Below are 12,803 nucleotides of genomic sequence, written 5' to 3' on the forward strand. Positions count from 1 at the left end.
AGCACTCACCCCCAGTCAACTGATCTGGGTTTAATCCATCATCATTCTTTAGCTCACTCCGCCAACCCAGTTCCGACATGGCCATATGCAAATGTGAAGTAGCACCAGTGGGAGACATGTGTGACCAAACTAACTCCGAGATATGTGTGAGGCCTAACAAATTTAAATGCACAAACCAACATGTGGGTAATCAGTGAAGTCCAGTTTCTGAAAAAAACTAACCCAGATACAATATAGAGCAGCCTACCTGTAACGGAGTAATCACTAGCTTAGACCTGAAAGTGAGAAGCACGTAGTCACATCAGAAACCGCACCCAAATATACATGCCGAGATGCACAGACAAAACGTTTAATCTTTTGAAAACTACTTAAATCACAGATGTTCTCACCTAAATGCCGGCTATAATTCCGACCCAGCAGGTCATACGTAGTTCCAAGCAAAAATATTTTTAGCGAATGTTATCTTCTCTATGATGTGAGTCTGACAAATTAACAGCTCACATTAGAATCCCTAAGACTCATACAAGTCAACTAAATCACCTCTTACTATCAATAAAGACAAATGACAGTATCCTGCCCTTACCTTATATTCAGGGCATTAAAATATCACACCCAAGTGCCGAGTTACGCACTTCAATACCAATAAAAAGCCAAGGTGGACATTTTAGCTTGAAGCTTCAAAGTCTTGAGTGCCGGATTTATGCGCCTCGAAAGTCTGTTCAGGCCGAGGTCACCCGTGATCAGGTCTATGACAATAATGACAAAAAGGGCATTTGTGTTAGTTGCGCTTTTCTAATCACGTCAAAAGTACTTCTCTTGGTAAATGACCCAAAGTGAGTGCTTATTTGAAAGGCTCACCTCTAGCAAGTACGCAGGACGGACCGTCTGATGCTTCCGGGAGTGTGCTCCGTACCGGACGCGTACAGTATGAAAGAGGAAAATAATTCATCTGAAGAGAGCTACATCGAGTGAAAGCCATTGTCCCAGTCATGGTAACCAGCAAACGTGCAAGGAGAGTCAATACCTGCTGTATACAATGTAACCTACAGTTTAGTATACAATACTACGGCCATAGATTCAAAATACAAAATGTATGCTTATTTGCACCTGATCTAAAAACATCACTGTTCCAACAGTATGTGAGCAATGTGACAGACTCATTATGATACAATCAGGTATACCTGAGAATTATACATTAAAATATAGTGCTGGGTATTATGGAAAGCTGGTATTATTGCACCCAACAGTAGTAAGTTAAAGATTAGCGAGGTGTTATATTCTCTAAACTTGTTCAAGTTTCTTTAATAGTTCAATTTGTACATTGTTTATTCTTGATACTCCTTCTGTAATCTGTTGCTATGGTACATTGTGTTCTATGTTCCAGGCAACAGAAGTTATGGAGATTGCTTCATGTACAGTTGCTTGAACTGTGCTGTCTGAAATAAACCTTTTTCTTCATTTTTTAATCTACTGTCAGGAGTACATCTTTACAATTTTGGCGACGATTTGAACCTGGCCTGTTACATTTTACTTCAGCACAGGAGCGACCAGTTTCACGAACCTACTTTTAATTTTGTGCATTTTGTTTTGGGAAACTTCTCTTTAAAAAAAAACATTTGTACTTATTCTACGAACTGCCTATCTACAAAGAAGAAACCATCTTATCTACTTTTGGATTTTTAATTTGTTTTATTCATTTAGTTATTCCCATTGACTTCTGGAATTCATGGACAATTGCTTCACGTCGTGTTCAAGGTAATGAATAATTGTTTTATTTCGATTTACCTACATCGTAGTGACATTTGAAAATTGACGCTCGTTCCCTGTTGCTTTTCGAAGCTGTGGAACGCGCTCCTCATTGTCCACCCATTTCTTGTCTTTTGGAGCCTTGGCGTGTGACATTCTCTTTGCTCTTCAACATCCGGATTGACCGCACGTTGAGTCTGACGTATACAGGCATACGTGATCGCCATTTTTGTTTGATTCCTGTTACCCTGACAACCAAAAACACGGAAGTGTGTTTTCAGTGAATAACACTGAGTACGGTGTTTTGTGTCCCCAAGAAATTCATTAAAAGGAGGATTCGTTTATCTGAACTGCCTCATTTTCATCTGAACTGTTTTTCTTTATCTGCCATGTAAGGGGCATATTATCAAGCACGGCGGTACAATTATCGCCGCTTTAGCGGCAGAAAACTGCAGCTAAAGCGGCAATAATGGGCTTGAATATACGCCGCAGAGAATTGCAATGGAAGCCCATGTTGACACCAGAACATGTGCTTCTATTGGAATTCTCAAGGCGAAAATGTTAACACGTTTCTTGATAATATGCCCCTAAGTTTGTTTTACTTCACACAGTTTGCTTCACTTTCTTATGCCATTTTGCTTATTTAAAAAGTTTTCTTCTACATGGATTGCACTTTGCCTATTCCATTTTCACAAATGGGATTGCCATAAACCTAATAAGAAGGAAAATCTGACATCATGCAATTTGATCCTCCCTCCAAGTTTCTTCAATCTAAAGGAGAGCCGCCTATACCGGGGCCTTGGTGGAGGGAAGAGTTTTTAACATATTTAAAAGCTATTGATGGAGAAAGGTTTTCTGCTGAAAGAAAGATACACATTATTTTACATTCATTAGGTTCAGAAGGACAAGTTGTTTTAAGAACACTTCCTCAATGTGATGGCAGTGGAGACAGGAATGTGTTTGATGATGCTATGACCCGTTTGGAAGTGAGATTTAAACCTACGTTCAGTGTTGCATGGAACAGATTCAAATTCTACACAAGAGCTCAAGAAGACTCTGAGTCTTTTGATGATTCTCTTACTGCTTTGCGCTACCTCTCTATAAATTGTAACTTTGGCCCGATTACCGACGAGATGATCAGAGATCAAATCATTGTTCATACTAAGAGCCAAAAAGTCCAAGAACAATTTTGGATTATGGGTGACCCAAACTTGAAAGATGTTATTAGCACTGCCAAAGCCATGGAACAATCCGACAAGTGGATGAAGTCTCTAGATAAAGAAACTAAACGGAAGGTCGAAGAGGTTTGTGTAGTTAAAACTGATGCACAATCTCGTGTCACTGGTAGTCAACGTAAATTTGATGCACCATCTGGTGCCATAAGTAGTCAACTTACCTTTAAAAAATTTGATAGATAATTTCATTGTTTTAGGTGTGGTAGTGTAAGTCATGGAGCATCATCTCCCAGGTGTCCTGCCTTGGTAAAGAATGCATGAAGTGTGGAAGGCGTGGGCATTTTGCCACTGTTTGTAAGAGTTCAGTTTCAAGAAACATCAACAGAGTAAGGGTTTCTTTTCTGAATGATGAAGAACGTGAAGAAGAAGTATGCGAAAGAGGTATTGTTGTTTCTATTACTGATTGTAGGGAGCAAGAAAATTCTAACATTTCTCTGAGTTTTCAAGATTTAAAAGAATCTGACATTATTGCTAAGGCTTTTGATGGTTCTGTTATTGACATGGAGGGTTATGTTGCAGTTGACATGAGTTTCAAAGGGCGGGTGGCGTATGTGAAGTTGTATGTGGCTGTAAAAGGTGTGAATGTTCTTGGTTGGAGGGACCAGTAGAGTCTGGGAATTATTCTTAATCCCAGGAACTGTGATCCTATAATGGTCATCACTGAAGGTCTACAGGGAATGGATACTATTAATCAAATTATTGATTCATTTCAAAGAATTTGGGAAAACTCAATAATTTCAGCCATAGAATAAGATTGAAGGAAGGTGCAGTACCTGCTAAACAAAAAATGAGAAATGTGCCAATTAATGTTAGAGGAGATCTCAACCTTCTTTTACAAAATCTTATCGAAGATGATATAATTGAGGAGATTGAGTCCTCTGAGTGGGTTTTGCCCATTGTTTTAGATCGCAAAGCTAATAAAAGTTTGAGATTATTTGTAAACTTGAGAGCTCTGAATGCGAATTTGGTTGTAGATTGTCATCCCCTTTCTAAGATAAATGAGGTTGTGTGCATGTTGAAGGGGGCAAAAGTGTTCTCCACTTTTGATCTGCGATCAGCGTATCACCAGATCCCTTTGACTGAAGACTCTAAAGAATTCACTGCATTTCTTACTACGGAGGGGCTCTTCCAATACAAGAGGATGCCTTTTGGGTTAGCCTCTGCGGCGTCAGTTTTTCAGCGAGCTATGTATCACATTTTAAGAGATTTAGATGGATATGTAAAATGTTTTCAAGATGATATACTTGTTTTTTCTCCTTGTCATGAATCCCATAGAGAGCACGTAATAGAAGTTTGCACGTGCTTAGAGTTGCATGGGCTAACACTAAAAGATAACAAGTGTATGATGTTCCGTAGTTCAGTTGATTATTTAGGTCATACCCTCTCGGAAGATGGAGTTGTTCCTAAGAAATCCATCGTTGATGCCATAGTAAAAGCTCCTGCTCCAGACAACAAGGAAAAATTATTGTCTTTCAATGGTCTATGTGAATATTACAGCAAGTTCATTAAGGGTTTTGCCACTAAAATGGAACCTCTCAGAGAACTCACTAGACAAAAAGTGGAGTTCCTGTGGGGGGAAAAACAACAATCTGCTTTTCAGTCAATCAAAGATGAAATTCTACAAGCACCCACTCTAAAACCCTACTGTGTAAATACACTCTGCATAGTCACTGTTGATGCCAGTAAGTATGGTATTGGAGGCATGTTATCTTAAAAAAGTGGAAAAGATGGTGCGTTGTGTTTGCTTCCCGCACCCTTAGTAGTACAGAGAGAAAGTATTCTGTTATTGAGAGAGAGCATTGGGGTGTGTGTGGGGTGTTGAACATTGTCAGAGTTTTTTGTGGGGAAACAGATTTCTACTTCGAACGGACCACAAACCGTTGATATCAATTTTATCACCTGGTGGAGGTCGCAATGCCACTGCACGCATTAGCAGACTTATGTCGAGATTACAAGAGCATAATTTTTCTGTAGAGTATGTTCCTGGTAGATACAAATTGACTGCTGATTGTCTTTCCCGTTTACCTTGTCCTGCTGGAGAAAAAGCTGTTGTGAGTTTGTTGCATCCTTAGGAGATTTTGTTGCTAATTAATTTTCTGTCATTACTGAAGATGCATGGAAAAGAAGTGTTGTGGAAAATAATAACTGGAACCGTTTGAAACAGTATATTTTAGAAGGATGGCCAAATGTCAGCCTTGTTCCCGCCGAATTGAGATCATTTCAGCAAGTGTCTAATGAATTAGAAATTGAGAGTGATTTTATCTTTAAGGGTGGTAATTGTGTTCCTCCAGAATCTATGCAAGATGAAATTCTCAGACTTGCTCACGAGAGTCATCTTGGGATGTCATCTATGAAGAGATTGGTAAGATCCAGTTTCTGGTGGCCCAGCATGGACAAGATGCTCGATAAAGTTGTCAGGGATTGCCCTAGGTGTATTACTAGTGATAAAATGTTGAGAACTCATCCTGCGCCTTTGATACCTGTGTCTTGGCCAAAGAATCCCTGGCAGAAGCTAGCTTTTGAAATTTCGGGTCCATTTTACTGTTTACCACAAGATGCCCACTCTAAATGGTCCGAAGTTAGGTTTGTCTTTCATGCCACATCTCAGATCATCATAGAGTTTCTTAGAGAAGTTTTTGCACGTGAAGGGAGCCCTGCAGTTCTTATCACGGATAATGGGGTACAGTTGAAATCCCATGAGATGTAAGATTTTCTTCGTTCGTGTGGTGTCAGACATATTACTACTGCTCTTTATGAACCACAAGGAAATGGTCAAGTAGAAAGGTTTCATCGTGTACTTAAGGAGTGTATAGAGTGGGCTAGGAAGTCTGGTAGCGAGTGGAAAGAGGCTTTATGAGAAAGACTGTGGATGTACAGGATTACTTCCCATTCTGTCGCTGAGCTTAGTGCATTCCGTCTTTTGAGAGGGAGAGAACCAGTGTCCAAGTTGTGTCATTGGCGGATAAAAAAGAGATTGAGCGGTCCTGTTTCTGGTGAATGTCACAGCACCTCTCTGAGAATTAAAAAACACCAAGATAAAATTGTATATTGAGTCCAAGTGGAAGGTTAGAATTCCTGCATTTGTTGTTGGTGATCTTGTAAGAATACTTAAACCTGGAATTGTTGCTAAAGGTACTTCCAAGTATGGACCTGCTTGCAGAGTGGTTAAAGTCAATCTAAATAGTGTTGTGACTAATGATGATATGGTGTGGCATGTCAGGCGTGTTGTCAAATGTCATAATGATTCAAGTTGTGCAAGAACCAGTCGCTCAATTTGTCCTGATGATTTATGTGTGAGTGACTCTTCTCAAAACTTATCAGATAATAGTTCTGTGGCATCCAGAAATAAAACTAGTGGGAGAGTTACCAATCCTCCTGTTAGATTTAGAGATTTCGTGTAATTTGTTTCTCTTTTCTTTTCTTTTCTTTTACAGGGATGAGATGTGTTATATTTTCTAAGCTTGTTCATGTTTCTTTAAAAGTTCAATTTGTACGTTGTTTATTATTGATGCTACTTCTGTAATCTGTTGCTATGGTACATTGTGTTTTATGTTCCAGGCAACAGAAGTTATGGAGATTGCTTCATGTACAGTTGCTTGTACTGTGCTGTCTGAAATAAACAACTTTCTTCATTTTTTAATCTACTGCCTGGAGTACATCTTTACACGTGGTTCATGAACTTCTTCCAAGGAGCTGATAAAAAAAAATACTCTGAATTTTTATGACTTACTTCATGGTAATTGAGAGGAAATTGAGGGCCTGATGTACTCATTTATTTTAAACTACAATGTCAGTAATTCTCTAAAGGGCTTGGCAACCATACATTACTTTTCTCAGTAAACAAAATGTACAAGATTTGAAAAAGTGTTCTAGAATCATAAAAGTCATTTTCCCATTTAGCCACCCATTGGGGTTACAAATAGGAGGGTGCATAAATGGGTGTTAACCTCCTATTTAGGAATCTAAAAGGTATGAATGAATGGTTTGTGACTTCCCAATTGAGAAACATTTATTTAAAGCAATACGTTTTGTTAATGGACACAAGCTTCTTAAAAATAAGTTTCGCATTTGAGAATGAAAATGCAAGAAAAAATGTCTGCTGTACCTTGCGGCCTCCCGCCTTCTCAGAGGGTGGTGTAATAGTCACCAGTACTCTTTGATGCAGAATTACCAATATAGCGTGATTAAGCCTGCTCGTGAAATTAAGAGTAATCTGGGAGGAAAATATCCTACTGCAAGAGACTGCTCGTGCTGTTGTTTATGCCATTAAAGATAGCACTTTTGGGTGTACGTTGAAATACAAAACTAGCACTAAATTTCAGGGGTAAGCTGCTATCCCAGTTCTGTTGCTAATGCATTCTCACATCAATTTTGGACATGAGGGAGTTTTTTTGTGCTACGGGAATTATGCAAGTTACGCCCACCACTACATATTCAACACTTCCTTTTGGATTAGCACCTTTCTCTTTTCCTTTTACAACATTTACTGCACTTGTACCCAGAGTTATCAAACTCTCATCAACCTCAACTTTGCAGTCTCAATGAATTAATGAATTAACTTTTTTAAATATTGAAACGTTTCCTCAGTCCTTTTTGCAATATTGTCAGCTTAATACATTAATAGTCTTTTAACACTTAACAGCGTTTCTTGCATTCATATGTTACCAGTCCTATTGATTAATTCATAGATAATACATTTTTTTTTAATGTAATTCTTGCAGAAACTGCCAAGGTATGCAATATTCAAAACACTTTCTGAGAACTTCCACATTAGACTTTAATCCATAGTTTTCCTAAAGTGCTATTATTGCTCCTTTATATTCATCATCCATTTCATTACAAACATCCATACATTTTTCTTCATTTCTCTAATATATTGATTGGAATATTTTCTAAACTCCAGTTACCCACCCCTTCCAAATTGTGTTTCAATACTAAACATTTCCATTTAGAACTGAATACATCTCCCACTGCTTATCTGTATCCCTACTCAAGAGCACTGCTGCGTTCTATCTGTATATTTATTTATTTTACCACTGTATTTCCATGCATATGTACTGCTTATCCTGTGCTTCAACAAATTCATTAAAAAGATTTGAATTCAAGAAATGAATACATATCCCACTGCATCCGAATATGTTTTGAAGCTAACTTCCAGTCCTCCCATATCTTTGTTCCCAAAGTTTTGTAGACCCATTGTCAGAGGAACCATTGACTGCTTCACAAGTGGTAAGAATGTATCGCATCACTTGTCAACCAATGATGAATAGCCTTTCTTTTTCTTACGGACGCATTCACAACACACATGCACACACACCACTTCCCCCCTTGAAGACTGGGTCCTCAAAATGTAGTACTGGTGTTCATGCTACACACAAATTATATGTTTGGTCACATTTATGAACCCATGTTACCAATCTGCAGGTTGCAGCAATGTTGAAATTCCAGTGTTTTAATCTGTGAAACTGTAAGCATCACGAGCCACTTCTGAGCTTCCACTGTGATGCCTGATTTATACGTCGCTGAAACTGATGAGTGCCACGAATCATGGTGCATGTACTATTGCTTTTATAATTAGGTCCACGCAGCCTATGGTATCAATGCTAGCAAAGTTTGATTTCCATCAAGTACAGCTTTGTGTCCAATATATCCAACACACTGCCCACTGCCACAACTTGGCAGCTGTTAGTTCAAAGTTACCTTCCTCAAGATGACCATAGTAACTAGCATGTGATCCCAATGTTGTTTCCTCATGCACTGTCACCTAAACAAGAATAATATTTTTTCTGTATATGAAAGATTTCCTGCAACATCCAACACAAAGCAATTTGCCAAGATCACAGCAGTGTAGTCATTAGAACGTTACAAATGTCTCCTAGAAACGGTTTCAAATGTAAGTTTAAATTTGAAAGCTACAAATACATAACAAAGATGATAGAATGCAACACCCAGCATTCAGTTTATAGCCTAATTTGCCCTGAATTCTTTTCTAAATTTAAATATGTGTACTACTCACTTTTCTACACTGTAGAAAAATGTTCTATCATTGGCAATGTATGAATTATTAAATGAAATCTGGCTATCCTGGTACCGGTGTACATTGACTGTTACATGTACTTTTTGGACAAATCGTTCAACATAAAATGCAACAATAAAAAGGTTAAAGTAATTGTGAAACGGCTTTACCCTTAGCCCTTTGTCCCTTAATTTGCCTTAAGGATATTAGCTTTGAAATGATATGGCCACCTTAGGATACAGAACACGTTTTGTTGAAGAATGTCAGGCAGCAACTAAGGTCCGACTTGGTTATCTCTTATCGCTACAATCTCGGCCGTTTTTTCTCTTTCATAAAGGCAGAATTCCCTGTGGCTGCGCCTGTGTTCTCCACTGACCTCCAGAAAGGCCACCCATTGTCTCAATGCTCACAAATGTCAGCCTGGTACTTTCCGTGGCTCTCTCAGCTCTTTCTCTTTACCATTAGCCCAACGGGGTTAAAAACAATCAAGGTAGTTTATTATTGACAAAACAAATATAATGTGTCTTCAAAATACACTTTTGATGAAAGATTTGCTTATACCTTAGGGCCCATACTCACTGCTCCTTTACAAAATATGCTATTGTTATGTGCTAATATGTTTATGTACTATATTAACAACGAAGGCCAAGTCTAACAAGTCCCTCATCTAACTAAACTCGAAGGCATGGTGGATTCATTTTAAAAGACTTATGCAGTAATATTTCATTTGTCGTAGATAACAATCAGTATTTTTGAACTTTGTTGACCTCTTGGTTGAATTGTGACCCTCCATGCTTTACAGCTGAACTTCCTTCTGTTCCTGAATACAGTCCGGGTGTTGGCGACCAAAATCTGGGAATCTAGTGCAGTTGGATATGACACTCGCAAGCAATACAGGTAAGCATTGTTTTTATTGTTTCTAATACTTTCCTCACAATTTTTAAATGGGGTATTTTCACCACGGTCACATGAGGCAAGATTGTTATTGTTTTAGTTTAATTTTACTATGTGCCAATGTTCATGCCTTTGCCATATGGTGCATGACTGGCTTTTGTCCCCTTTTTTACAAGCCATAGAGAATTGTTTCCTTACTAAGGGGCCGTTACGAGTCTGGTGGCCCACGGACCACCAGACTCACTGGGGCTCATGGGGGCGTGGCTTATTACTATTAGGGCAGTCAGACTGCCATTGCTGTGCCGCAGCGTTCCGTGGCGGTGTTGCGGCAATCGTGAGGACGCAATATGTTTGCTGGATGCCGCAGATCCCATGTGACTCCTTCGCATGTGGATGAATGCAACACAACAGATCTCCCACTCCAGAGATGTGGTTTTTTGCTTGCTCCTACACTCTATACCCTTTAGTGTTATGAGGCATAGTGCTTGTGTACTTGAGCCTTCAGTTTGCACATTCTAAATGCTGATAAATGAATGTTGAAAAAAATCTGCTTTCTAGAGTCTTCCTAGAATGCAACACAGAGTGCTCAGACAGGTGGTAGTTGGCTCCCTCCAAGTGCCAGTCAGGTGTGGAACAGTGATTGTGCATCTCTGGATTGGGTTCAAACTTTTTGCCTCTAGAATTCCACAATTCCCCTTTAAAACTCATGCACAGGAACGAATCTGTGAGAAGAAAAAGAGCAAAAAAAGAACAGACCTCAAGGTGGAGGAACTACTGTGTGAGGTGGAAGGACTGTAGACTTGTACTGGGCTAGTGTCATTAATAACCTACCTTCCTTTGGACTTTTGAAAACTTGTCCTGGTTGTGTGTGCCCTAGTATAGGAAAAAAGCAAGATCACATTTGGGATACAGGTACTCTGGAAGATACCTCGGAAGCCATTGGATGCCTTTAAGCTGCAGGTAATGAGAGTGGTCAGCAAGCTAGATACCAGGTCAGAATACTGACAGAAGTTAGATAAAAGTGTTGGCCCGTACTCTTCTTTTCTCGTCCACTAAAAAGAAAACAGAAGTAACTTCAAAGAGCTGTGAAAAAGTATTCACAATTACAAGGAATAAACTATCTAAACTTTGGGGCTCAGGAGGTCCGCAAGTGAATTTCTTGTGACTAGAATGAGCACCAGTAGCAATACAAAGAAAACCCATATGGAACCCAAACATTGGGCCAGAGATATCTTAATTCAATATGACTGCTTGTATTCCACCTCTGTGTTTTCAGCAGATCTCCTGACAACTTTGGGATTGCTGGATCTGGGATAAAGCTAACCACTATACCATGCTGAGAGGCCTTGCAGAGAAGAGAGAACTGGTGCTGGTAATGCTGACGCCGTTCTATCACCACTTTTTGCTCTATACCATTTCTGTGCGGAAGTGCAGGAACACGCAAACTCCTTGCCCACCTTCTTCAATCCTGGGTAGAAGAAGAACGCTGTATGCTCATGCAGCTCTGGGCATTCCACACAGTCCAGCCCCCAAATCAAGGGGTACCCAGAAGGTATGGGCATCTGCATTGGATTCTACTGCCTGCTGTATCAACAGGGATTAAGAAAAAGGGAGGGATTGAACAACATGACTGGCCCAGGCAGCCTTTTTAAAGGAAAAAACTTAGGATGAAGGACAGCACAATAAGCCAGTGGGGCGTAGTACAACATTTGCATATTTCCTATTTATTTTGTAAACTTTATTTTCATTTGTTAGGAGCCATACAGCATATAATGGTGCATATATTACTGGTGAAGTACAAAGTCCTCTAGGGCAGTAGTCATAGACAATCTGAGGACAATGCAATGGCCAGGATACACCCTAGGTGTGCATGGTGCAATATACTACAAGAGGCAGAAACATTGTCTCCACAATCCCCCTGTTGCTCATGGCTCCACATCCAGGAGGCCCAAAAATGGACCTCTCTATGGTAAATAGTGTACTTAGGCACAACTAAGCACCATAAGCACATATAAGCGCATATCTTGGTCATTCCACGCAGCAGGATACACAACATACCATTCCGTCTAAGAAGCACCAGGTGTCTGATTCAATCCTCTGCCAATGGCTCTCTATCACCCTCCCCTACCACAACATCTGCAGCATCCTCTGTACAGAAAAGAAATGCTTGATAGGACCCCCAGTTATCACTCAGGTGGCTGTGAATCGGTATCAAGTCATGATAAGCATCAGATTGTCGGCATGCCATTATTGGTAATGGCCTGTATTGCTGTTAGGATAGTGTGACTGCAATTGCCCTGCCACAGCCACCAGGAAACTGCTGTTCCCTGGCGTTGCTGTGGCAGTCAGGAGGACGCAATATGCTTGGGGGACTGCCTCAGTTACCATGTGCCTCCTCTGCATGGGGATGCATGCAGGGGGGTACAATGTGTACCCCCTTGTGTGCATGCACCACAGTTCCTGCATGTTAGAACTGGGGGTCTCTAGTTGGCAGAGGTAGGTACCTTTGTCCAAATAGGGACCCTTGCTTCTAAGTCAGGGAAAGGGGATTAGACTACTGGATAGGCCCTGCTCACCCCCTTGGTAGCTTGGCACGAGCATACAGGCTTATCTCAGAGGCAGTGTGTTAAGCATGTGTGAACACATACAGAAATACAGTGAAAACACTGCAGATGGACACCACACAGGTTTTATAAAAATAAATATTCTTTATATAGACTTAACACGAGACCACAAATGACAAAAATCCACAATACTGTACTTAAAATAGACTTAAAGATGGTAGAAATCACAGTTTTCACAAAAGTACCTGTATGCTTAACGCGAAACAAACAAAAGGTTTGCAGGGATGGAGATGAGTCAGTTCCTTACTTCGGGGGAGACGATTCGTCGCGCCTCGATGCTTGCGCAGA

General features: G+C 40.0%; 1 protein-coding gene across 1 annotated transcript in view; it reads left to right on the forward strand.

The window, feature by feature from the left end:
* The window catches only part of PTH2R (parathyroid hormone 2 receptor), a 1,278,649-nt gene that overhangs the window by 1,046,252 nt on the left and 219,594 nt on the right, over positions 1 to 12,803 (forward strand). The window contains exon 10 of the mRNA XM_085646864.1: positions 9,800 to 9,894. Coding sequence (XP_085502990.1) covers positions 9,800 to 9,894 — 95 coding nt within the window. The remainder of the gene's footprint in view (positions 1 to 9,799; positions 9,895 to 12,803) is intronic.

This window comes from Triturus cristatus, chromosome 3_2, assembly GCF_964204655.1.
Source record: "Triturus cristatus chromosome 3_2, aTriCri1.1, whole genome shotgun sequence".
NCBI classification, from domain to species: domain Eukaryota; kingdom Metazoa; phylum Chordata; class Amphibia; order Caudata; family Salamandridae; genus Triturus; species Triturus cristatus.